At 33.8% G+C, this 24,953-nt stretch overlaps 1 protein-coding gene across 33 annotated transcripts; it reads left to right on the forward strand.

Moving 5' to 3' along the window:
* The first annotated feature begins 175 nt into the window (after positions 1–175).
* Positions 176–24,644, forward strand: LOC114320307 (uncharacterized protein At5g08430). 33 transcript variants are annotated; one of them, XM_082907638.1, is made up of 12 exons: positions 176–542; positions 1,501–1,615; positions 4,977–5,018; positions 5,312–5,333; positions 6,045–6,220; positions 9,141–10,014; positions 11,375–11,487; positions 13,571–13,630; positions 16,358–16,408; positions 20,150–20,220; positions 21,082–21,317; positions 23,953–24,644. In XM_082907638.1, exons 6-12 carry the CDS (start codon positions 9,336–9,338, stop codon positions 24,303–24,305), a joined length of 1,563 nt encoding a protein of 520 aa, XP_082763764.1. In that variant the 5' UTR covers positions 176–542; positions 1,501–1,615; positions 4,977–5,018; positions 5,312–5,333; positions 6,045–6,220; positions 9,141–9,335; the 3' UTR covers positions 24,306–24,644. The 33 variants fall into 33 exon arrangements, with proteins under 33 accessions (XP_082763764.1, XP_082763784.1, XP_028123266.1 ...); XM_082907658.1 differs by having other exon boundaries at positions 9,171–10,014; positions 23,707–24,644; XM_028267465.2 differs by having other exon boundaries at positions 9,171–10,014.
* The last annotated feature ends 309 nt before the right edge of the window (positions 24,645–24,953 follow it).

Below are 24,953 nucleotides of genomic sequence, written 5' to 3' on the forward strand. Positions count from 1 at the left end.
TTATATAAGTCACATCACCTCTCTACCACATCACTTCAAACCCAACCCATATTTCATAAAAAGTCAAAAAGTATGAACATCCCAAACAACCCCATAGTCACTTCAAAATGTACAAAAATATATAGAGAATTGCGACTTTTTAACTTTATAGTCACTTAAAAATATATAGAGAATTGTAACTTAAATGCATGGAGAATTTTAACTTTATGGTCACTTTTTAACTTTGGATATGTTAAATTCCGTCCCATGTGAAAGGACGAATTTACCCTCCTTTCTCATTGCAAATTGTTCTACTATCTACTTTGAGGTATGAGGGCATAAGTGGGAAATTGATAAACCAGAAGAGAAGAACGAAGAGAGAGAAAGAGCTATACCAGAAGAGAAGAACGAAGAGGAAGAGAGAGAGAGAGATAGGGGGCGAGCTAGAGGAGACGACGGAGAGACAGAAGACGGCCGGTAGAAGAACGCCGGAAGGAGACAGAAGAGACGATACGCACGCCAAAGAGATTCGGGGAAGAAAAACGCTTCCAGCCTTAAACCAGGTTTGGAGATTCAAACTAGGGTTTTGATTTGGGGATTTCCATTGAAAAATTATTTTTGGATTGAGGAACGCCAAAATTAGGGCTCTTTTTTAGGTTGTGAATATTTTTTTTTTAATTAAATTTCTTGAATTTGAGTTGGGAAAAATATCTGAATCTGAGTTGGAAAAATTGAAAGCTTGGGTTCTTTAATGGGTTGAACGTAGAATTTGTTTTTGTTTTTTTTTTGAATTTTTTGAATCTAAAAAGTTTTGGGTTCTGTTACGAAAATTAGGGTCCCGCTTAGTTGTGATTGTATAAAAAAAATTAATTTATTGAATCTAAAATTAGAGAGAACCCTAACGCTGTGATCGTATAAAAATTAATTTCTTGAATTAATTATAAAAAAAAAAAATTAGTTCATTTTTATTTTCGGTGAGTTGAAAATTAGCTTGAATGGTTACTGAATGTGTGTTGAAAAATTAGCTTCATTGGTTTGAAAAATTATTGTTCTAAAATAGGAGCAGATTGTTACTTATCAATGATCAATGATGATCTTGTTGAGTCAGCATAACAAGAAAGGGTTCATGGGAGAAACTAATTATAAGTATCAAAACATGCATTATTAGATCATGTTATGGAATTGTCAGGCAATATCCATGATACCTTATAAGCTGTATAGTGGCAGAACTGTTTTTAGATTAATAATACTGGGTCTTGGTTACACTCAGCATGCTCTGGTATTTCCCTGATCATCATCTCACTCACACTATATATATTCATTGGTAAGTTGCTTATGTGAGGGTTTGGTGTTGAAGATAATTTTGGATTTTTCCTTGTATTTTGTTTTCATTCTAATTTTTTCTTCTTAGCGATCCTGATCTTGATTTCTTTTTCCCCCAAAAAATAATGTGATTTCTTACTTCTCATTTATCTGAATTTCTATCTCACTCAAACAGCATGAACTGTGATATTATTGAAGGATAGCAGCTGCTCTCCCGTGGTTGATCAAGGAATCTCAAGGAATCTCAGTGATCATTAATCTCTTAGATTTGACTGTGTGTGTTGCGTTCATGTGCGTATGCAGCATTGGTGAGGTATATAGTATTTTATGCCCTTTTTTTTCCTGGCATTTTGGAGCTGTAAACTTGCTACTGCCGTTTGTTGTTGAAGTTTTGTTTTTGTGTTTGGTTGTCCATTAGTCATATAGGTAAGTGTCCAATGGCTGTATTTTCCTGAACTTTTTTTACTATGATATAATGACTAACATATATATATATATATATATATTGTGCTAATGAATGAAAGATTGCTCATTTTCACTAATTGGTAGTAAATTATTCTTACTTCAGCCTAATTCTGAAAGGCCAAATCTACTTAGTATAAGGAATATTTAAGCAGTTTGGTCCCTCGGATTAGTCGGTCCATTGGGCCGGATAGCAAGTTATCAAAAATAAAAATAAAAAAGAATATTTAGGCCTAGCTACAAAATTGAATAATGATTCATCCCTCTAATTTTGTTCCCCTAATCCCACCTCTAAAAATGTGGTAGTGCTGTCAATGGATCGGATTTAACCCGAATCCGGTCCGAATCCAATTCGATAATCCGAATACATTTACAAAAAATCCGATCCGAAAATCCGATAATCCGAATCCGTTTAATCCATTTATTAAATGGATTGAATCTACAAAAATCCGATCCGACTCGATAACCTGATAATCCGATCCGAGTATTCTCAATTTGAATGAAAAAAAACACAAAATGAAAAAAAAAATAAAATCAAATTATATAAAATTGTAGCTCAATAAATAAATAAATGGATCGGATCGGATTATCGGATCGGATATCCGAAATCATCGGATTCGGATATCTATAATCGGACATAGACTAAACGGATTCGGGTCGGATTCGGGTTTGACATAATCGGATCGGATTCGGATTTTGACAGATCCGATCCGAATCCGATCCATTTACAGGCCTAAAATGTGGAATTAGGGAGGCTAAAGATGAGAGGGAGAGAAGTGTGGGACCACTTCACATGGGAGTGGGTCACCTCATTAGAGATAGAATTAGGGGGATGTAGCACCACTTCTACAAAATTACAAACCGAATGATTTGGTTCAGTGTTAATATCGCACAACAGCGGTCTATAATTCTCTAGTATTGAGCATAAATTTCTAATCAAAAAAGAACTATTAAGCACATTTACTATTTTATATTTCACCCTTAGTGAGAAAGCAGTCAAATTTATTTTAAACAATTCATTGATTTCAGCTTATATATTATCATATAATATCTATATTTTGTGTCCCTAAAAATCAGTTTTAGCCCATATTTCATTTTCACTAAACATCAATTTGATAGTATTGACTTGCTAATATTTTTATTTGTCTTCATTGAAAATGCATTATCAACTCAAACCCATTTAACATTGATATCTCAACAAGCCAGCGGACCACAAGGTACTAATGAGTTTTAATTCATTTATGATTTTTAAACTGTCAAGTTTATTTTAATATGTATTGAAATCTGCCACAAAAAATTTATTTATGTATTCATGTTTATGAATTGTATTTGAAACAGAGTTGTCAAATCGGGATTCATATCGTGAATCGAAATGACCTCGTACCGAATCGCAAATCGAATCAAATTGAATCGTAAATCGTAAAGATTCGGTCATTTTTTTTAAATTATTTAAAAACATATATCTATACATTTAGATGTTAAATATATCTTATGAACATAAAATATTTAGACTTAAATCTATGAAAATGTTATTTTGAATAATAATCACGTAGTTTAATAGGTAAGAAGTTAACAAAGGTTCCTATATAAAATCACCATCTTACCTTTTTTTCTTTTTTAGATATTTCTTAACAACCATTCTTAATGAAGATAATAACCAAATAGACAAACTATCAATTTCTAAAATAACAATAATTTACAACAATATTAATATTTGGACAATAGGTATACATATTTTTCTAAGTAACAGTGAGCAAATAGTAAGAAAAAATTATTTAGAATCGTTTATTTTAAAGTTTAAAACATTTTAAAAGATATAACTGATCTCATACATGTAATATTAAATTTAATAAAGTAGCAATAGATAATTCATAGTGTAACTTTAATTTTAAATATCTTTAGAAGATATATTATGATTTTTTAAAGGGAAAAAAAATAAGAAGGTTAAAAATATGTTAGGTCTGACTGAACCTGATTGGATCCTATTAAAAACTCCATGATTACTAAAATAACAACAAATCATGTATATGCGCTAGTTATTTTGAAAACGCTACTAGAAGTTGTATTATGTCATTTTCACTAAAAAATGGACAAAAAAAGAGTCAAAAATATGTTGAACACAATAATTTCAAAAATTACATGAATCGTAAAAAGTGAATCGAATCGTTAATCGATTGTGAATCGTACGATTCACTAGAGATTCACTTCCAAAATAGATTCACCCATAGATTCGTATCGATTTTGCAAAAATTGGGAATCGAATCGTAAATCGCAAGATTCTGATAACAGAGATTTGAAATGGGAAGGTTGAGGCTCATTATTTTGATGATTTGTTTAAAAATAGAAAAAAAAAAAATCCTTGCCTTTCATTGTTTGGCCAGTGTGTATCAATATATGTTATATTTGTGACAATGAGAATAAGAAGTAGGTGTTAAAAATAAAAATAAAAAATAAAAAAATGGAGCTGACTATTTTCAATTGGTTTGTGTCTACCTTCGTCTATCGGTTTGATATTAATTTTTCATAAACTTTAGTCTTAGGTTTGGTTGTGATGCCAATATTTTGAACACCAAAATCAATGGACCCATTTACATATAACTTTCTTGAAGAAGTGCTGTTACTTGTTCTGTTTGAAGTTAAGATAGCTTTATTGTTGAAACTTTTAAGAGTTGCCTCATTTGTATATGAGAATGTATGTGTGCCTTGGTTTTGCTCAAGAGACATGGTGGGTTCAATAGAAAATTCTCCATTTACATCTTTGGTCTTAGGTTTGGTTGTGATGCCAAATTGATTATAGTTCTAACAAGATCTATAATCAAATTAGTTTCTAGAAAATTATGTTGACTGACAAAAAACATGAACATGATAAACTTGTCATAGCTATTGCAATATAATTCGTTTTCTTGTTGTGGGGTTTTTTTAATCATTTAACAATAAATAAATGCTAAGGTTATTTTTTTTCTAATTTTTCTAACATTCAAGTTTACTGTTGTTCTTTTTAAATGAATGCTATTGTTCATTAAAATTTGTTTATTCAAGAACAAATTAAATATTGCCTTTTGTTTGCAATTTGAATATTGCCAACCTGAATGTAGAAAGAATGTTCTACAATAGCCAACCTAAATAAATTACAAACAAGAGTTAACATTAGCTGATTGTTAAAGAATTGTCTTGTTTAGATATTGAATTGTTTATCTAAATAATATTTGTAGGTTGGCTATTTCAATTGGCTATTTGGTTTGCAGTTTACGCAGGTGGGCTATTTAGATATTGCAATTTATTCTGGTTGTCTTTTTGAGAAATTTCAATCTTCCCTTCACAATTAAGTTTTATCAACATATATGCACACAAAGATACACTAGGCACTATACTTTAAAAGTACCCTCATGGTATAACAAAAAATACACAAAAATGTTCCATAGTGATTTTTTTTTAGTCATATCATGAGTGTCACAATGCCTTGTAAATAATGTCCTTGATTGGAATTGCAATGTTCTATGTGTTTCAAAGTGACTAAAGAATTTGTACCTCTTTGCTCATATTGCAGGATTCACCATTTTTGTGGCTTGGTAAGAATTTTTTTTATATACATATATTCTCTCATTTTTCTAGCCTCTTCTTCTCTTCATTGGAAAGATTTATTTATATGAAATTTATTTGTAATGGGCACTAGGTTGCGTGCGTTGCACACAGCCAACCTCACTAGTCTTTAGAAAATTGATAACTAGTAACTATGTCTGATTTTATTTAAATTTAAAATTTTATTTTAAGAATATAAAATTAATTTATAGATCAATCAGATAGCCACACATTAACAACAATTAAATAAATAAAAAAAATGAGGAAAAAATGATTGCAACTTTCAATAACATAACAATGTTTTGGAAGAAGAACGAGAGAGAAGATTTTTTTAAATTTTTTAGAACAGAGATAAGGATAAGTATATGAGATTTTTATCTTTTTTTTTTCTTTTTATCTCTTGGTTATGGTTATTTTATTTTATTTTTTAAAAGTTTTTTAACAAAGAGATAAGCTTTATTTTTTGCTTCTTTTTTTATTCTTATTTTTATCTTGATTATTATTATTATTATTATTATTATTATTATTATTATTATTATTATTAAGTTTTCTTATAAAATTATGGAGTCTTTTGACATAACAACTACATTTGCTTATATAGATAGTATAAATAGATAGGTAGATATTTATTTCTCTCATCCGGTCTTCATCTACCTGACTCTTCTTTTCTTTTTTATTTATTTCTCTCCCACCTTTAAAAGAGAAGAATAGACACTCAAACCCTCTGAGTCTCTTCTCTGGTCTTCTCTCTCTCTGTCTGAAGTCTTTGGCTTTCGTGTCTCTCTCACAACGAACGTCACCACTGAGTACTGGATCATCATGTTATAACCCCTTCATTTGTCCGCTCATTCACTGCTTTGTGCGACAGAAATCCTAGGTAACCATCTCTCATTTTCACATTGTTTTGATCTCTCTTTGTATTTGTTTTCATAATGCATGGTTGGTTGCATATTAGATCTCTCTAGATCTCTTTTTTTCATTTTATGTTTTAATAACATTTAGGGTTTCATGTTTTAATAACTTTAAGTGCTTATTTGGTTTTGCCTTTCTAATTTTTAAATTTTTTTTCTGGTTTTCTGCTCTTTTTTTTTTAATAGCTTTAACATATGTTAGTGGGAATGGGTATTTGATGTTATTTGAAGATGTCATTGCTATGTGTAATCATGTCAATTTCATGTGGCAGTCAACCAAGACTCTAAACTTGAAGCCCACTAAACCCATAAACCAAAATAAGGGGGGAAAAGATATGGTCCATTTGATGTTCAACAGGAGACAGACAAAGAAAGCTTGTGGAGATCAATACTGACAATCTTTTGATGGCATCAACCAACAGCTCCCGAAATTAGCTCCATGGGCCTCCAATTACAAAACCCCAACTATTGGATCTAGTTCTAATAACTAGTAGACTGGATGAGCCCCATGCTGCACTCATCTTCAAGCCGCATACTGGTCAACATGAAACTGTGTTATAAGCCACTAATGAATAAGCAAAATCACATCTCTCTAGAAGAGAAACTGCAGCTTTAATGATATTGACCTATGGAACATAACTGCAGTTTTCAAATCACTGAGACTCCTAACCCCTTAAAAGTATCCCAAATAACTTGGTAAGATCATGCATTCGGTAGAAATATATAAATACATAAACAAGGAAGACAAAAGTTCAAATAAATCAAAGATCAGATAATAGTATGATAAAGTTATCTGTACCTGTTTATAAAATCATAGACCTTCTTCACTTATTTCCTCATTAACAAATAAGAAGTATATATTTTAAATAAATAAATAAATAACAAGTGAAAGTGTTCAGGGCTTTAAGCAACAGCATTCCCATAATGGAGCAAGAGCTTCATATTATAACAAAGTAAAGCCACAAGATTGAAGAAGTACGGGAGACAGAGCAAACATTTAATAATTATCAAAAGAAAAATGCTAGACACCTAAATGAATTACCAAATATTCTATTTGGATGTAACTATTGTGTATAAAATTTGGTAATTCATATTTTTACTCTCAAAAATCCTTTCCATAAGAATTAGTTGAGTGTTTTATGTAATCAATCGGCTAGATTACGGTTTTATTATACAATGATATACCATTTTGGGAAACACTATGGTACAAACCCTTCAAAGAGTATGTACCATATTCACCTTATAACTAAAGAAGAAAATGATATAATTTCATATTTTTTGAATCATAACTAAAAAAAAATTGACATAACTAAACACAACATGGGGCATAACTAAAGAACTAATGAGTCATGACTAAAATAATGTCATAACTAAAGAAGAAAATTGGTCATAATAACTAAAGAAGAAAATGGCATAACTAGGGATGCATATGATGCACCCTTTTGAAGGATGTGTATGCTAGAATTTCCCTACCTTTCTTCTTCTTTTTTGGCTCTTTTCTTCATGTCATAACATTGCGTTTCGTTGCCACGCAGTGACGTTGAGAATAATAAGAATAAGAAGACAAGATAGAGAAGAGAAGTAGAGAAGTAGAGATAGTACCTAAGATTCTGGTCGAAGAGGACCATTTCCATTCCAGTGACTCCAGCCAACATCTTTCGCTCTATCTCCAAATTAGGGCTCGGTTGTTTTGCAATGCATATTTACGCCTGTTTTGGGATGGCTACATTTTGGGATGCCAAGTATAATTATTTACATATTTGTTATTTTATGGGGTGTTTTGGGAAGATGGTTAAAAGCTGATTTTTTGGCTTTTTTGGTTTTTTTCACTATTTCATGTGAGAGATGATGTGACCAAAAATGGGTTAAAAGCTGACTTTTGGCTTTTTTAGTCTCTTGCCAAAACACCCCTATGTATATTTTGTGTTAAAAGTTTTAAAATTGTTATGTTTTTAATAAAATTTACATTTTAAAATTTATTTTTTTAGTATCTTTAAAATAATATTAATATTTATTGTTAAATTTCGTTTTTTTTTAAAAAAAAAAAGAAAAGAGAAAGGATAAAATGTATCTATCCCATCTTGAACTAACTTAAAGCTTGTCAAGACCAAATAGACCCATCGCTAGATATAGGACCTATTAAATAATAGAGAAAATTTGTGATAAATCCAATCTAAGGAGGGTACAAAGCATTAGGCTTAGTAGATATTTTTTGTTAGTGAGAGGTCCACCTTTTGTGAAATAGTTTGGTAAGAAGTCTTTTTATTGTTTTGGGATGACATTTTATCTTCAATTTTACCCCTTAATTTATTTGTTGACTTTTGTTTTATCTGTTGACTTTTCTTTTTTACTATTTGTTCAAATTTATATCTATCTGTTCAAATTATTTTCTGGAGTTGTTGGTTGATGCCATCAAAAGACTATATCTTTTCCCCCCTTATTTTAGTTTATGGGTTTAGCGGGCTTCAAGTTTAGAGTCTTGGTTGACTGCCGCATGAAATTAATATACTTGGTTTGATACAACATTGGTTTAGTTATAGGCGTTGTTTTAGAGCTTTTCATCTAGAATCCATGTGAAAGGATTTAGTGGTTAACTACTGGAACTTAAATGGTCCTGTTGTAAGAAATTGTTCATTTGTCATTATAGTACTCCCTCTTCATGCCATTATTTTCTAATGAAATCAACATCTGTACATGTAATGCTGCTGGAGGGTGTGAGGGAATCAGTTAATTAAGGTTGGCCAAGGAGAAAGTAGTCAATTGCAGTATTGTGCATCAGTACATAGGTTTTATGCTTTAATTATTTCTTGTGGAGCAGTTGAGTCTACTATCTCTGTGGTTGTTGCAGCCGTTCATTTCTATATTGCTCTCTACATTGCATTGCAGACAGGTTAATAATATTATATAAACACATAGGTTTGTTTTCAAGGAGTTTAGCGAGACACAAAAGAGGAAGAGCTCTTTCTTCAGGAGTTTTGCAAATGCCCATGTGAAGAAGTTCAAGAACAAGAGGAACACCTTGATTCATATAGATTCAGTAAAGTTGTAGAAGATCAACTGTTAGCATCTGATCCTGACATTATGGATGAGAGAGTGGACGATGTGCCATTTTTTTACATGGAAGAATCACAGGAGCTGCTGTCTGTTCCTATGAAATTGAAGAGAAAGGTCAGACCAAAGAAAATGGACTTTGTTGGGTGGGGATCTAAGCCTCTCATAGAATTTCTTGAATCAATTGGTAAAGACACTAGCAAACAGATCTCCCAATATGAGGTGGCTGCCATCATCAATGATTATGTAAACAAGAATAACCTTATTCACCCACAAAAGAAGAAGAGAATTCTGTGTGACGAGAGGCTCCATTATCTTTTTGGAAGGAAATCCGTGGTACGAATTAAAATATATGATCTGCTGGAAACACACTTCTTTGAAAACCAAGATGGATCAGAGGATGAGTTTTTATACAGTTCAGAGGAAAACGATGAGAATACCATGGTGGTCAGTAAACTACAGAAAACCTCCAGTTCAGACCGAAAAAATATTCATCAAAGGAAAAAAGTTGCAGAAACTCCTAAAAGTTGTTTTGCAGCCATAATTTCTGCAAATATAAAGCTTGTGTATTTGAAAAGGAGTTTAGTTCAGGATCTTCTGGCAGACCCTGAAACTTTTGAAAGTAAAGTAGTGGGAAGTTTTGTGAGAGTCAAATCTGATCCAAATGACTACTTCCAACAAAATTCTCACCAACTTCTGCAAGTTACAGGTACTTTTTTTGGTTACATATAAATGCATTCATTATGATTTGTTTCAAGAATTGTGTTTAAAAATTTGTTTTCCTGAGATCTACTATTTTAGCACAAAGTTTATACGTGTGATCCATTAGTGGTTAATGGAGCCAAATTTGAATATGGAATTGATTTGCATGATTTTTGTAAAGTGTGTGGTCCTTGGTGGTGCGGTTATGTTAATAGATGAAATTTTATTCTGTATTGGGATTCATATTTTTTTATATTAGTTTAACACAAAGATAGCAAAAAGTGATGTAAAGAAAATAATAAATGGAACACATCATGAATGATGATTAACATTCAGGCCTTGTTTGTCAACTATACATTTTAGCCAAAAAGTCACTATAAGTTGTCACATCACTCTCTCTACTTTTCTGCACTTCTTTTAGTGATTTTGATTTGTCGGATTCATTAGCAACTAGTGATGCAAGGTAGGACTATTATTAGTATTATAATTTTTTGATAGGAATTACAATATTAATTGACAATATGGATCAAAACAACGAGCTTCATCACGTCTAGTGGTTATAGAGATATGACCTTATGTTAGATGGTATTTGAGATGTTACTGTTCAGATTGCTACTGCTTTTGTTTCTTGAGGCTAACTAATTTAGCTCTTACCTTTATTGCTTAATAATAGCGGTTCCTTGTCTTTTGAATTCTTTAGATAAGAGTGAAAAGGCAAGTGCTGGTGATCTATGGTTTAACAACATTTAGGCTTTGCTATTCTATGTTTGACAACATGTGAAACTTATTATATAGTATTATTGAAAATGCATTGGTGGGGTGGGGACAAGCTTAGAAGAAAGCAAAGACAAGAATTAGTAAGTGATATGACCTATCATTGATGGGCGTTATGTTAAAGTTGTATTTCATGATTTTTGTGTTCTATATTTTTGTTGAACACAACCCTTTTTTTTTATTTTTTTTTATCAGCACACGCACACCTAAGCTAAACTCTTCCTCACAAGGACTTAGAGTGGATTGAGTACTTCAGAAATGCACTTGCTCACACCTTGCACTCACTTATGAGACACGTGATGGGGACCCAACTGGTGTAATATTGATGTTACTCGTTAGTACGTAGCTGACTTCACCACGTTGGCAGGTGGGAAGGGCAAGGTGCAAGTGAGCCCATGTGAGGAAATTTAAATTGGTTTATTTTAGTAAATTTAAACATAATGGAGAAGTCAATGCCTTTACTGTTCATACAAATGCTTGTTAAAATTATATCCTGTGGCCGCTGGCTGTCCCCTCTGGATGTGTGCTTCATGTATACTATTTTCTTTAGCTTGTATTATTAACTCTTGGCAACATTGTTCACTGTTTTGTAGGTGTGAGGAAAGCCTCTGGAACTGGCAACACTTGCACAGAGATTCTACTTCAAGTTCCTAATATGATGAAAGACATTCGCATTTGCATGCTGTCAGATGATAACTTCTCTGAGGTAATCAGTGTGTGCAACAGGGTGCGGACATGATGATAATTTATTGTGCTTTGATGCCAAACCTTCATTTAAAAATCAATTGAATTTTGAATTTACTTGTTTAAATTCTGGGTAAAGAGTGGGCTAATTCTTTCAAGTTCCTTCAACTCTGATGTTGCATATTGAGCAACATTTTTTGGTCTGATGGTTCAAAATTTGAGTGCTTATGAAACTCTCTCTCCGAACGAATGTAATGCATTGACTTATCTCTTTAACATAGTTCAGTTACAACCATGACATGTCATCTTTTTCTTTCTTTTTCTGGAAGGTCCTTTGTTTATTATTTGTACTTTCATTCTAGCTTTTGCATTTTGGTGTTCAGAGGGGCAGAGTATTTAGAAATGCACACTGAGGTGAGATGGTAGGGTGCTTTAGAGATGTGTTACTTTGCCTCTAATTTGGTGAATATGTTGGAAAGAAATGTTTTGAAATTTTGAAGCAATTTGGTGCATATAGAGGGAAAGAGATTCTTAATGTTTGAAACAAAATGTTTAGCCATAATGGTGTTTGGGAGCTTATCCATGTAATGTACTTTTTTTGTTATTTAAAACAAAGGAATTCCAAAGTTTTCCTCTCTCCTGCACCATAAGAAAAAAGAGTGTTGGAGTGGTCCTTGAATTCTCAGCGAAAAACTTTGGTCAAGCTGCCCCCTTGGAAAGGATTGAACTTATTTCTTATGTGTGATCTCTTTATGAACCTGGAATGTTTGGGATTGGAGCATTGCTATGCATCACAATCAAAAAGGTCACATTCAATGTCTTTGTGCCTTATGGTTTGAGTTTTAAATTTTGTGGTGTTTTCATGGGCCTTAGTGACGGGGATCAAAAGGAGTTGGATAAAGAAGAAATTAAAGATTTTATAATTTTATTTATTTATGAGGTTTAATTTAATTTAGGATTTTATTAGGTTAGTGTTCTATTTTTATGGAATGGATGCTTTTTTTTTTGGTTCATCTCTTTTTTTGTAAATTTTGGGTTAATTGTTCTAGTGTTGATTAAGCTAGGGTGCACAGCGTATGGGTCGGTTTGGTTCAGCTTCCAAGTTTTTTGACCCAAGACTGAACCAATCATACACTAGAACCAAACCAACCCAACCTAATGTAGCTTGGGTTGGTTCAAGGTTGGAACTGCAGTTCCACTATACTAAAAATAAGTGAATCAAATTGGTTAGAATAATCAAGTCTTGAACATTCAACAATAAAAAATTAGAATACGTTGAACACTTTAACATAACACAAATAAAGAAGAACAAAATATTGTTTTAAAAGAAAATGAAACCAATTTAGTTATATATGAATTATAACCTAATATGTGAAAGATGATGAGTAGTCTGGTGGACAAAGGAGTAAATGAAGATGAGTCTTATAATTTAGCACTAACTTTTCTCTTATACATGAAATGATGAGTTGCAATCAAGTCCACATTTAGCACTTACTTTTCTTTTCTATATGAAATGACAAGGTGCAATCAAGTCCATATTTGTATTTGCAACAGACCAATTACATGAAAATATGTCAATGTCAACATAAATAAAAATTAAGCAATATATAGGTTTAGTTTAGGCCTATGGTTGGTTTGGTTTAGGCATGGCCTGAGCCGAGAACCAATCCAATCCTATCAAGTTAATGATTTTAAGACCCAAAACTGAACCAATGTATTAAAAAACTGAACCAACCAAATCCATAGAGGTCGGGTTGGTTCCGTTCTTGGGTTTTTTTGGGTATTATTTTGTGCACCTCTAAAGCTGATTATAACAGTAGAAACTTTCTTTCTTATCAATCAATTGGAGAATTTCTCACTGGTTACCTGAATGGCAGCCCTTGATCATGTAATATTGACATCTCAGTTATGATTTGCTCGTAGATCAACTTGTGAGTTGTAATGTTGAGCAATCTGGAGGTTTTTTTTTTTTTTTTGTGTGTGTGTGTGTGTGTGTGTGTGTGGAATTTTTAGCAAGGTTTCTTTAATGAATAACAGAAACAAAAATATTTATGTACAAATATTTGTTTGCATTTTGTGTCTTAGCTTTGTCATGGTGATTGCAGGAAGAATGTGAGGATTTGCGTCAAAGAGTAAAAAGTGGTTCCCTCAAGAGGCCTACTGTTGTAAGTTTCTATATGTATTAATTTAATGTATTACTCGACAAGATGAACTTTGTTGTCTGGTCTTTGTTGTATTACTTTTCTTTCGAGAAAAAAATGACTAATAATTGTTCATCAGCAAGAAATCTAACCGTTAAGAGATAACATAAGGATTATTGGAACTGGATTCTCTATGTTGAAAGAAAGCTTAGACAGGAACATGACCTTCTATGTCAAGATTTTTGGTATCAGTATAGCATTGCCAATTATAAGGCCCATGATTCTTTATGATTACAAGACCAACGATACTTTACCGGACATAATGTGGAGCAACTAAGGAACAGCGATCATAAAATGAGTGTAGCTGAGCCTTAATAAAATTAAACTTTTCTGTTGCTGATCAAAAAATAAATAAAACGAGTGTAGCTAATTCTCCGTTCGTTTGAGCGGAAAGTATTTTTTGGAAAATGTTTCTTGTATTTTCTGATGTTTGGTAAAATGAAAAACGAAAGTCAGCACATTTTCCATGGTCAATGGAAAACAAGCCTATTTGGATAGAAAATGTTTTCTACTTTTAAAAGGCAGAAAACATTTTCCAAACTAAAATTTTTCCAATGTCACCACACCACCACCACCACAATCACCATCGTCATCACTACCACCGTTGCCCCACCATCATGTCACTGCCACCACCTCCACCTCCACCTTCGTTCCACCACCACCACCACCTTTGTTCCACCACCACCACCACCAAACATAGAAAAATATTTTCCCCGGAAAACATTTTCTGGGAAAAGGCTTTACATAGAAAACATTTTCCGTCCAAACAAACGGAGCGTGAGATGAGAATGTTAAGATGGTTGTGTTGTAGGATTAGGAAATATGGTCTTAGAAATAATATATTCATGAAATGGCAAGAGTATTACTAATTGAAGATAAGTTGAGAGTGTACATGCTAAGATGGTTTGGTCATGTACAACAAAAGTCTATAGATGCAACATTAAGGAAGAATGATATAATCACCACAAATGGGAACAATAGGGGGAGGGAAAGACATAAACTGATATGGACGTGTTAGTAAAAAAGAATTCATGTAGTCGACCCACTTGACTAGGACAGAAGGTTTGGTTTGGTTTGGTTTGGTTTGTTTGTGCTAATGCTAAAGGTTGTCTCAAGGAAGTGTTGAAGAGAAGGAATGGAATCCCATTGCTAGGAACAGATTCTTGTGTTGTTGCGATTAAAGCATTTGGTTTGGTCATAAATTGTCCGTGGGAAATCATAATTGTAAATCACATTCCATTTCTTCACACAACACAACCAAATGACATAATGAGGAAGACCTGAAATGAGATTACTTTACTTCCACCGTTTGATTACATTACTTCCATTTAAACACAGCTGTAGTAGAACTTGTTATCAGCAGTGCAAACTGTCTATTTAAGCATGGTGATATGCACACATAATGCACTGGAACTCTTGATAACTTGCTGTCTCTTGAAGTGTGCCGTGATTTTTCTCCAGCTACATCTACAACCTGAAAACTTTTCAGTTGTTGACTTGTTAGTCTTGTTGTACTAAATATTTAGCTTTTAGCTTAAGCTTTTAAATTTTCCCCTTTGTACTAGTGGATGAGACTAGAGAAAGAGTTAACACAAAGTTAGAGATTTGGAGAAAAGCTCTTGAATCTAAAGGATTCCGGATAAGCAGAACTAAGACAGAATACATGGAGTGTAAATTTAATAACAGTAACAATGAAAGCAGAGGAGAAGTGAAGATTGAGAACCAAGAATTGCCTAAGAGTAAACATTTTCGTTATTTAGGGTCGATTATCACAACAGCGGGAGAGATTGATGCAGATGTGGCCCATAGGATTAAGGCGGGATTGTGTAAGTGGAGAAGTGCGTCTGTGGTATTGTGCGATAAACGAATACCCACTAGACTAAAAGGTAAGTTTTATAGAACGGCTATTAGACCGGCTATGTTGTATGGGACGGAGTGTTGGGCAACCAAGAAACAACATGTAGATAAGATGAGTGTGGCTGAGATGAGGATGCTAAGGTGGATGTGTGGTAAGACTAGACAAGACAGGATTAGGAATGAGTGTATTCGGGAATGGGTAGGAGTAGCACCGATAGAAGGTAAGTTGAGAGAGAATCGTTTGAGATGGTTTGGTCATATTCAACGGAGACCAACAGAGGCAGTAGTGAAGAGATGCGATTCTGTAACGGTAGATGGAAGTGTTATGGGACGGGGTAGGCCTAGATTAACGTTGACTAGCGTTTTAAATAGAGATATGAATCTACTTAATTTGACTAATGAAATGGCCTTTGACAGGGTCGCGTGGAGAAGAAGGATTCATGTAGCTGACCCCATTTGATGGGACTTAAGGCTTGGCTTGGTTTGGTTTTGTTCTTCTCATTGTTTCTATTGGATACCAAATTTATCATTTCAAATGATGATAATATGTTTATCAATCTGCTCTCTGTATTTTATGCTGTTGAGATAGTTGATAATAAAATATACTAGATCTGATGTTTCAGTGCATTATATTTAAATAACTAAAACTATTATTAAAATGGTGATTTATTTTAGTCCTATCTTCAGTTAAAAATTGGCATAACTTGTTCACTTGATCAAGTTTTTTAGTTTTGTTTTTGGTTTTCCATTGTTATATACAATAAACATTTCCTCATACCATATGCAATTAAATAGCTTACATATTAATTCTAACTGGATTACCTCCCTTCGCAGGTGGAGTTTCAACAGAAGGCCCAAATGTTGCATGAGGATATAACGAAGCATGTATGTAGTCCTGGTCTCAGTAAGAAACCGAAGATTAACAAAAGTTAACGAAAAGATTTAAGGATCCTTTTGTTTTGCCTTTTTTATTTATTGGTATCCTATGAAGCACGGGTATTTCAAAAATGGTGCCGTACGAGTACCGAGTACTTACCGAGTGCGGGTACGCATACCGGTACGGCAGTACGCATACCGGGTACGCCGAATTCATATCGGCTATGGAAAATACATTTAGATACGTCGTGGGTACGGTACCGATACGGCGAGGTGATTTTTTTTTTTTTTTTTTTTTTTTTGCAGCTGCTAGAATTTATTTTAGCCTTTATTATTCTTCTTTCAATTTTGAAAATAGCAAGTAATATTTCCAACATCTTTTACCCATGAGTCATGGTTTTGCTCTCTTTTGCATCATGTTTTAGACAATCAAAGAAGAAAAAAAAAGAATATATAACTTTTTAGACAAGCTATTCTCTTTTTAGTTTTGATATTGAAACTTTGATTTGTATGTTGGATGTTTAGCTATCAATTTAAAAAAAAAATTAAAAAATTAAAAATTGACGTACCCCGGCCGTATCTGTATCCTACTTTTTTAAGAATTTGCCGTATCGACATACCCGTATCGTACCCGCACCCGTGCTTCATACTTGGTATCTGTAATATATAAAAATGCTAGAAGGGGTGCAACCTTCTGCACATAGAGACGCAAAAGAAGCCCAAAAAACCCCCTATATAACTACGGGGATCTACAAATTCTTCAAAACTCTACATAAGAATAGAATGAAAAGGGAATGTCATTATTGAGCCAAAAAAATAAGGATGCCAGCAATGTTCCTTTACATATGAATTCCTTCCCCTCAAACGATCTGCAATTCCTCTATCTGCATGTGCACCATATGAGACGCAAAGGAGCAACATCTCAAACCTTCGTTCATCTACTCCTTGGGTAGCCTTTACACCAACATGCAAGTAAGTAAAACAATGATCACCAAGATTTGTAGTGGTGGACACACCCTTGTGCCTACATCCAGTCCTAGCTTACCTTGCTGGCATTCTCTACTAATCCAAATAGGTTTTCCCAAGGTTCCCCTAAAATCTTTACATCAATACGTTTTTTCTAGGACAACCTTAAAACCTTTACACCAATATAATCAATCAATAATCAAATACAAACAATAAGATTTTCTTGGCTCAACCTCAAACCAACCACTGCCAAACACAATCCTAACAATCACTTGAATAAGAAGCTCACCTATAGCTTCTTAGTGTCACGATGTTAGACTACAATTGTAGGTGTGTGATGACACTAGTGTAAACAACAAAGTATAATACTAAAATCGGAAAATATCCCTTCAAAGTGAGCACTCAAGGCTCTAATGGGAGTAAGTCCTCCAACCAAGGTTACACAAGCTTACTTTCACTCATACAAAGGTGGAATCTCTGTGAGATGTGATCTAGAGAGTATTATGAGTTTATGTGCTATACCTCATCAATCTATACCAAATGGGGCATTTAGTATTTATAGCCCCCACCAATAACTGCTAAATTAATGTCTATATTTTTGAAATTTTCCCAGGTGTGGTCGAACATCTACCACTATGGTTGACCTCATCCACTTGGATGGTTGACCATACTATCGCTTGGCCTTTCTAGGTTCTCAGGAATTCGTGTTATGTTTGACTACATCTATCAAGATGGTCGACCATATTTTAGCACTTCTTAAGATTGCTCTCTGGACCTCCTATAGTGTACCACGCTCCAGAACATGGTCGATCAAGCTGACAAGCTTGGGCTTGTCAGCTTGGTCTTAGCCCAATTTGCCCTAACTTGGTCTCCTCCATGTCCAGAGCTTTCTTCATGATGATGAAGCTCTTCCATAGCACTCCTTTAATATTGGTGAAGATCTCTGATAGCACTTCTGGCTTCCAACGTGATGTATGCAGTGCTATGAAATTGACAAACCTAATAATGTACACTAACACAATGGACATAGAAGCTGTAGGTAAAGTTTGACAATGGAGTTTGGTATTTTCTAATAAGGACAACAGTGAACATAACATTTTATTTCCCTTTTTGACACTAGGTGATGGGCAAGTGTTTGTGCGGTAAAGCTACTGGGAAGAGTTGAATCAAAGTCTTGGTATCACTACCCAGCTATGAAGCACCGACACTTCAAAACAAGTGCCGTATCCGTGTCGGACATACGGACACTTCGGGGACACACCACATGGCGTGTTCCCTTATTTAATTAATTCATTTTCAAGGGACACACTAGGGACATGCCAAGTTATATTTTCTCCCATTTTATTTAGTGTTTTTGATGATTGTTAAATGTTGAATGTTTATTATTTTTTTTCTTAGATTTAAATACTTAATAGATCATCTATAAAAAAAGATATAAACTGTGTTAATTTAAAAGTGCTTTTTGAAAAAAAAAAAGAAAAAAGAAAAAAGAATTAGAGTTAGTTTTTGTTAATATTGATTGTTTATGGATGTAATTTTAACCTAGATAGCAAATAAAAATATATGAAAATATATTTTATTGTTGTGTCCCCACCGTGTCCGTGTCCGTGGCCCCATTTTTTTTGAAATCGCTGTGTCCCGTATCCGCATCCATATCCGTGTCCGCTTCTTAGCTACCCAGACAAGGTATATCCCCAAGTGGAGTCTTAGATACTAGAATATGATCAATATTTCTGCAAATGAATAAAGACCAAATTTTCATATATGCATAAAATACTTAACGTCACATAGTTGTGTTACAATTTACAGATTAGTTAATTATTTATTGAGCTAGGGAATGTTACAAATAATGTTACCATCAAATCTGTAATTGCTTGTAACTTTACCATCAGATCATAATCTTGTGTCTAGATCAAGTTTATTAATACTACTTTTTGGGTCATTTTATTTGTTTCCTTTGGAAAATGAGCCAAATGTTTTGAAATTATGTTTTATCGCTGTATTTTCTTGATTCTAAATTTGAGTGTGTACAATAATCTTCTATAGAGTATTGAATTATGACTACTTGTATCCTGGTGCACTATCTGGGACATTTGCCCTTTTCACTATGGGATGTATCAATAATACAGGGATTGTCACTAAAGACATTATTCTTTTTTAATTTTATTTTTTATTTTTTAAAAGTAACAGACTCCTTTGTTGAGTATGCTGTCAACGAAAACTATTAAATTATTAGAACTTAATAATAGGGATTATTCTTTTTTATTATTTATTTATTTATTTATTTTTATTTTTTTAAGTAGCAAACTCTCCTTTGCTGAGTATATGCTGCGATTTCAAGACAAGTTTGTAACAACGAAGGTTTGCATAAAAGCTAAGCCCATAAAACATAACCAATGGCTACAAGATAATCAAACCCCTTGTGTGAAGCATCATATGTGGGTGTTGTTTTTGAACTTGTAATATTTTGGTTGAAATAGAAATAACCATTGCTTAATAGTAGTTAAATTATTAAAACGATCATATTTTACCCCGTGTCAATATTGATTATGAAAAAAATCTCAATCTTTTTCTAATGATGTGCATTCTATTAAAGTATGTTTGTTCCCTTGCATGATGTCATGAGCTTTTGGCGTCAATTTAGAACTCTACTACCATGTTCTGCATCGAGCTATGTCTCAACTGCCCTTTCCGTTTGATGTGATTAAGGGGTTGAATTTTAGTTATTATTTATTTTTAATTGATCCTGATCCTTTTTTGCGTGATTTTGTGAGTTATTTACAGTGGTTGGTGAGAGAGCTTACCTTGTTGCAAAATCTCATTGATCGAGCTAATGAGAAGGGATGGCGCAAAGAATATCCTTTAATGATGTCTAAGTATTATGTGTCATGGTTAAAAGTTTTCCCTTATCTTGAAGTGCATTTCTCAATACATATCTATATGATAATATAACTACTGGCTACAAGTACCAAAGGGGTGAGTATTGTTCATCCTTAGATTTTATTAGTGTTCTCCATCGAAGCATTATGCTGAAATGTTGAAATATAATGTTGGAGACGGTATTTGTGTTACATGGGTCTCAAATATCATTAATTACCACCCTTCCAAAAAAGATAGAATTCTGTTAAACTTTTAGTTTTGGATGTTATAGGTATTGTTTTCCAGCTTCTTTTTAGTTTACAGAACATAACAATAAGAGTATCTTGGCCAACAATGTGCTTGGTAAAATATCTTTCACAAAGTCTCAAGGGGTGTAAGAATATTAGTTCTTTCTAGGTCTAATTTGATCCTGGCTTTAGATGCATACAATTTAAAGGTACCTTATGTTTTATTCCGCTGGCGGAAATGTGTTCCACAAATTCTTATCAAGTAGTGTAATAGTCACGATGCTGACGGCATTTACAAGTTGATCCCACACATGTATAAAATGTGTGTGTGCATGTATATGTATGAGCAGTGGTTTATTGGCTGAGAATCAGCTTCTCTGCTGTGATACTGCATTCCTACAATTCCTTAAAGATTCTGTTGTTCTGCATGATACTGGTTATTTCATAAAATGAACAACGCAGTTAATGCCCATCTTTTTGTGAAATGACAGGCGTGTTTGATTATTTGCAATGGTATCTTATCATAGGTAACCAATATGTCAAAAGAAAAACCAGATATACACTAAGTCGTTAATCATCATTGGATCCTTAACCTGCTTCAGCCTTTACGTTATTTGAGTACCTGGAAAGAAAGCAGCTGCTTCAAACACCGTCTGAACAGTCGAGACTATTGCTTGAGGTTCCAAAAGTAACTGCAGATGAAATAGAGCAGGAAGCTACACCACAAGAAGGAAGTTATGGTTCCCCAAGATCAATTCTTAGGGGTGCATCAGAGATTTCTACCTGTGAGTTAGAGGCAAATCAAACTTTGTCAACCAAAAACTTCAGCAGTACTGATGCTGCAGGTGCGTCATTAACATAAATTTTATTTGTTTTCCTTCTCGTTGGCTTGCTAGTAGTTGTATAAATTAGTTAAGGTGCACTTGGAAGTCCCATGAAAAAAAGTGATGTGGGTGTGTGTGTGTGTGTGTTTAGGTTTGGAAACTTGTTCACATCTTCAGCCTCTAAAAATTAGTCTACTTGTTTTTATAATTAGATTGCATAATATCAGACTGTTATGTTTTTATGAGTGGCACTGATTTATCTGATGGTTCGGGCTATGGATTTCAATGTCAAATTGTTTCATTTGCATTGAAGGCTTGCAGAAATAAAGTGCCTCTTGTATATGTGTGTTTCCTCGAGTCTCAATTCCAATTCTTAGGCACCTTGAAGATGCCTCCAGTTAAAGCAATAATCCTGAAATAGGTACAAAATTCATTTTATTCAACTGGGTAAAAGTGATTATTCAATCAGCAAAGTTAGCCGAAGATGGATGAAGGTTTATTCACAAACTTGAGTAGAAGCCTCTGCCTCTAATTAAGCTCCTTCACCTACCCCTTTAGCAACACAACTGATAAGAACTTAACACATCTTTGGGGTAGGCTATGGAGTGACATTAGATAATTGCCTTTTAAGTGATGACCCATTAACTTTGCCAATAACTAATATTATTTGTAACCATTTGTGGATGGTTGGAGGTGAGTCAACGGCTGAGGAAGCCTTTTGGGGAGTGTGGTAGGCACATAATAGGCACCAAATGTGAGTTGAGTGAGAGCTGAAGTGGTCTGAGGAGAGGAGGAAAGGCAACCACATGATCATCATTCAAACAATATTTTCATTGATTTAAGTTTAAGTATTTTATATTTATAAGTAATTTAGAAAAAGTGATTGAACCTTTACGATTCATGTTTTGATTCGGTACAAGGCAATTTTGATTCACGTTTCAAATCATGGTTTTACAACTATGCTAATACCCCTAACCGGTTTTACAACTACGCCTATACCCATAACCAAACACCCCTTTCCCATTACACTTTTGCTTTCCTCAACATGCCTCCCTTTCTCCCTCTCTCTTCTCATCCATTTATGGTGGTCATGAACCAACTGCTACGAAGCACATGTAGGGGTACTGGTATGATATGGGAATGTTAATACAGTAAAACCTTAAAAAAGTAGGGTATGGAAAACAATTTGTTACATTCATAAAAATATTTATTTTTAATTTGAAATAATGCAATAATTAGTTAAATGGTTTAGTTGGTTCAGATCTAACCTACAATTCACATTTAGTGCCAAAAGTAAAGTATAAACCAAAATTAAATATCATTAGATAACTTACAAACCAAAGCTTAATTTTAAAATCATGTTAAGCATAAAGAAAAATTCCAATAAAACTAACTTCACTTGTATAGAAAGAGGAGTTCGTCTTGGCGGCCCAATGGGGTTTAGGTGGTTGTGGTGCCAGTGCCCAGGGGGCTTCAGGGGGCGGTGGAAGAAGAATAGGAGTGAGGAAAGAGGGATTGGAAGAAAAGTTTTGGTAGAGAGGAGAGAAAGAGACGTAGAGGGTTATATGGGTGTTTGGATATGGGTATTAGGAAAAATTAGTATTACTTTTTTCTTCTTCTTTTTTATTTTTAATTTAAATTAAAAAAAAAATAGTGTCATTGAAAATCGGTTTAGTGAAGGGGCAAAGGGGTAATTGCACATTTACTATTAATGTCAGTTAACCGACAACAACCCAGACATGAGAGGATAGTGTAATTTTAACAATTTTAATGGAGGTCCCTACAATTGTTAGATCCTTCCATGTAATTAACCCTTTGTTTATTTGTTTCTTTATTTACATTAATGAAAACTAACGAGTGGTCGAAATCTTTGACTAAATGTATGATTTGAAGGGACAGTCGATGATTGTTGCTTGAAGCCTGTGGCCTTAGAATTTTTACATAAATAGGACGTCAATATGACCATTGGAGCTTTTTTTATTGATTGTAATGTAGTATATAAAGATAACTGGAATCAGAGCAGTGAAGATTCTAAGAATAAAACCATGCTCAGAATAATCAATAATTTTTTTCTTTTAATTTCTTTAGGAATACAAGTTGCTTTCAAGACGTCAAAATATGACAATAAAATTGATGACCTTAATGCATCTAAAAAAATTGTTAACCCTTGATCTTTTTCTTGGTGGAATTAAATATATCAATATGTTAACTTATGATCCTTTGTGACATAAGAAACATAATCCACTAGACAAACCCTTAATCGAACCTAATATTGCAAATATATTAGTAAATCATAATGACAGTATCTTTATCTAGTCATGACTCCAAGCATGGTTAGTTGGTTATCTACTAGATGAGTGCATAAATCATAAGTTTGAATGTTTCTATAACCTACTTTTAATTGGATCAGGCATTCAAAAGTTCATTAACATATCAGCACCTGCTGGGGAGACACCTTGCCAGTTCGTTGGGTTGGAGGATTTTAGATTTCTAATACATTTGGCCAAAACATGAAAGCAGAAAAAATAATTAAAAGGGGGAAATTCTTTTTATTAATTTTAGACCTAATTTATTGTTGGTTGAGGTTCTTATTTACATGAAAAAGTGTTTTTCACTTGGAACTCGTTATATTGTTTGTTGATTGATAATGATGCAGAAGATCAGCCAGCTCAATTTGTTCAAGAACAGAAGAACTTGGATGAATTCGAGGAGGATTCTCATGGAAAAGTTGATGAGCACGAGCAGGTGGTTGTGGCAACTCAGGTGATTGAAGTGAGTGATGATGATAAGGAAGTTGAAGATGCTGGCGGACAATTGTCAATATGGCATTATGTGGATCCCCAGGGAGAGGTACAGGGGCCCTTTCCAATGGAATCACTGAAACGTTGGAGTGATGCTAACTACTTCCCTCCAGACTTCAAGGTTTGGAGGATGGGTCAAAGCCAAGAAGAAGCTGTCTTATTAAGCGATGCACTAAGCTTCTCCCAAAGTTTTCCAACAATTGATTAAAGCAAGGAAGCAAGGGTCCGCTAGCCAGCCTCTAACAAGCATGAAGTCGTCTTGTTCTGCCAGCCTCTGACAAGAATACGTTTGTCATTCATTTGACATCTATTCTATTGAGAGAATTCGATACACCTTACATAAAAGCATTGCTTGTATCTTTACTTAGTTTTACCAAATAAAAACACTAGTCCTCATTACATGTTAACAGTAATGGTATCACTATCAAAGCCTTGCATTACACGGTCTTTCAAAGGAGAGAACATATCCTCACATGGGGGCTTCAGAGTTTTAAAAACTTGGTGCCTCACCTATTTTATATTTGATTTTGTTTTCATTGGAGCTTCAGAGTTTTCTTTAGGAAGCCATTTTTTTGCATTCCTTCTATAGAGTTTGTTCTCATGGTGCTTAAGGATATTGCAGGCTGAAGCATAGCTTTTGCACCTCAGAAATACAGGAGATAGAGCTCTGGAGCAAGAGCCTCGTATAAATTATCATTGTTTTTTTGTTTTTTTGTTTTTTTGCTTTTTTTGTTTTTGTTTTTGTTTTTGGAGGAACAAAAAAACCTCATTCAAATTGGTGTCTTTAGGGCTCTGCCAGTGTAATATATTTCTACCCAATTTGGGTACTGGCAAACACAATGTGGCAGGAGTTTGC

The sequence above is a fragment of the Camellia sinensis genome, chromosome 15, assembly GCF_055761805.1.
Source record: "Camellia sinensis isolate YWXY chromosome 15, ASM5576180v1, whole genome shotgun sequence".
NCBI lineage: Eukaryota > Viridiplantae > Streptophyta > Magnoliopsida > Ericales > Theaceae > Camellia > Camellia sinensis.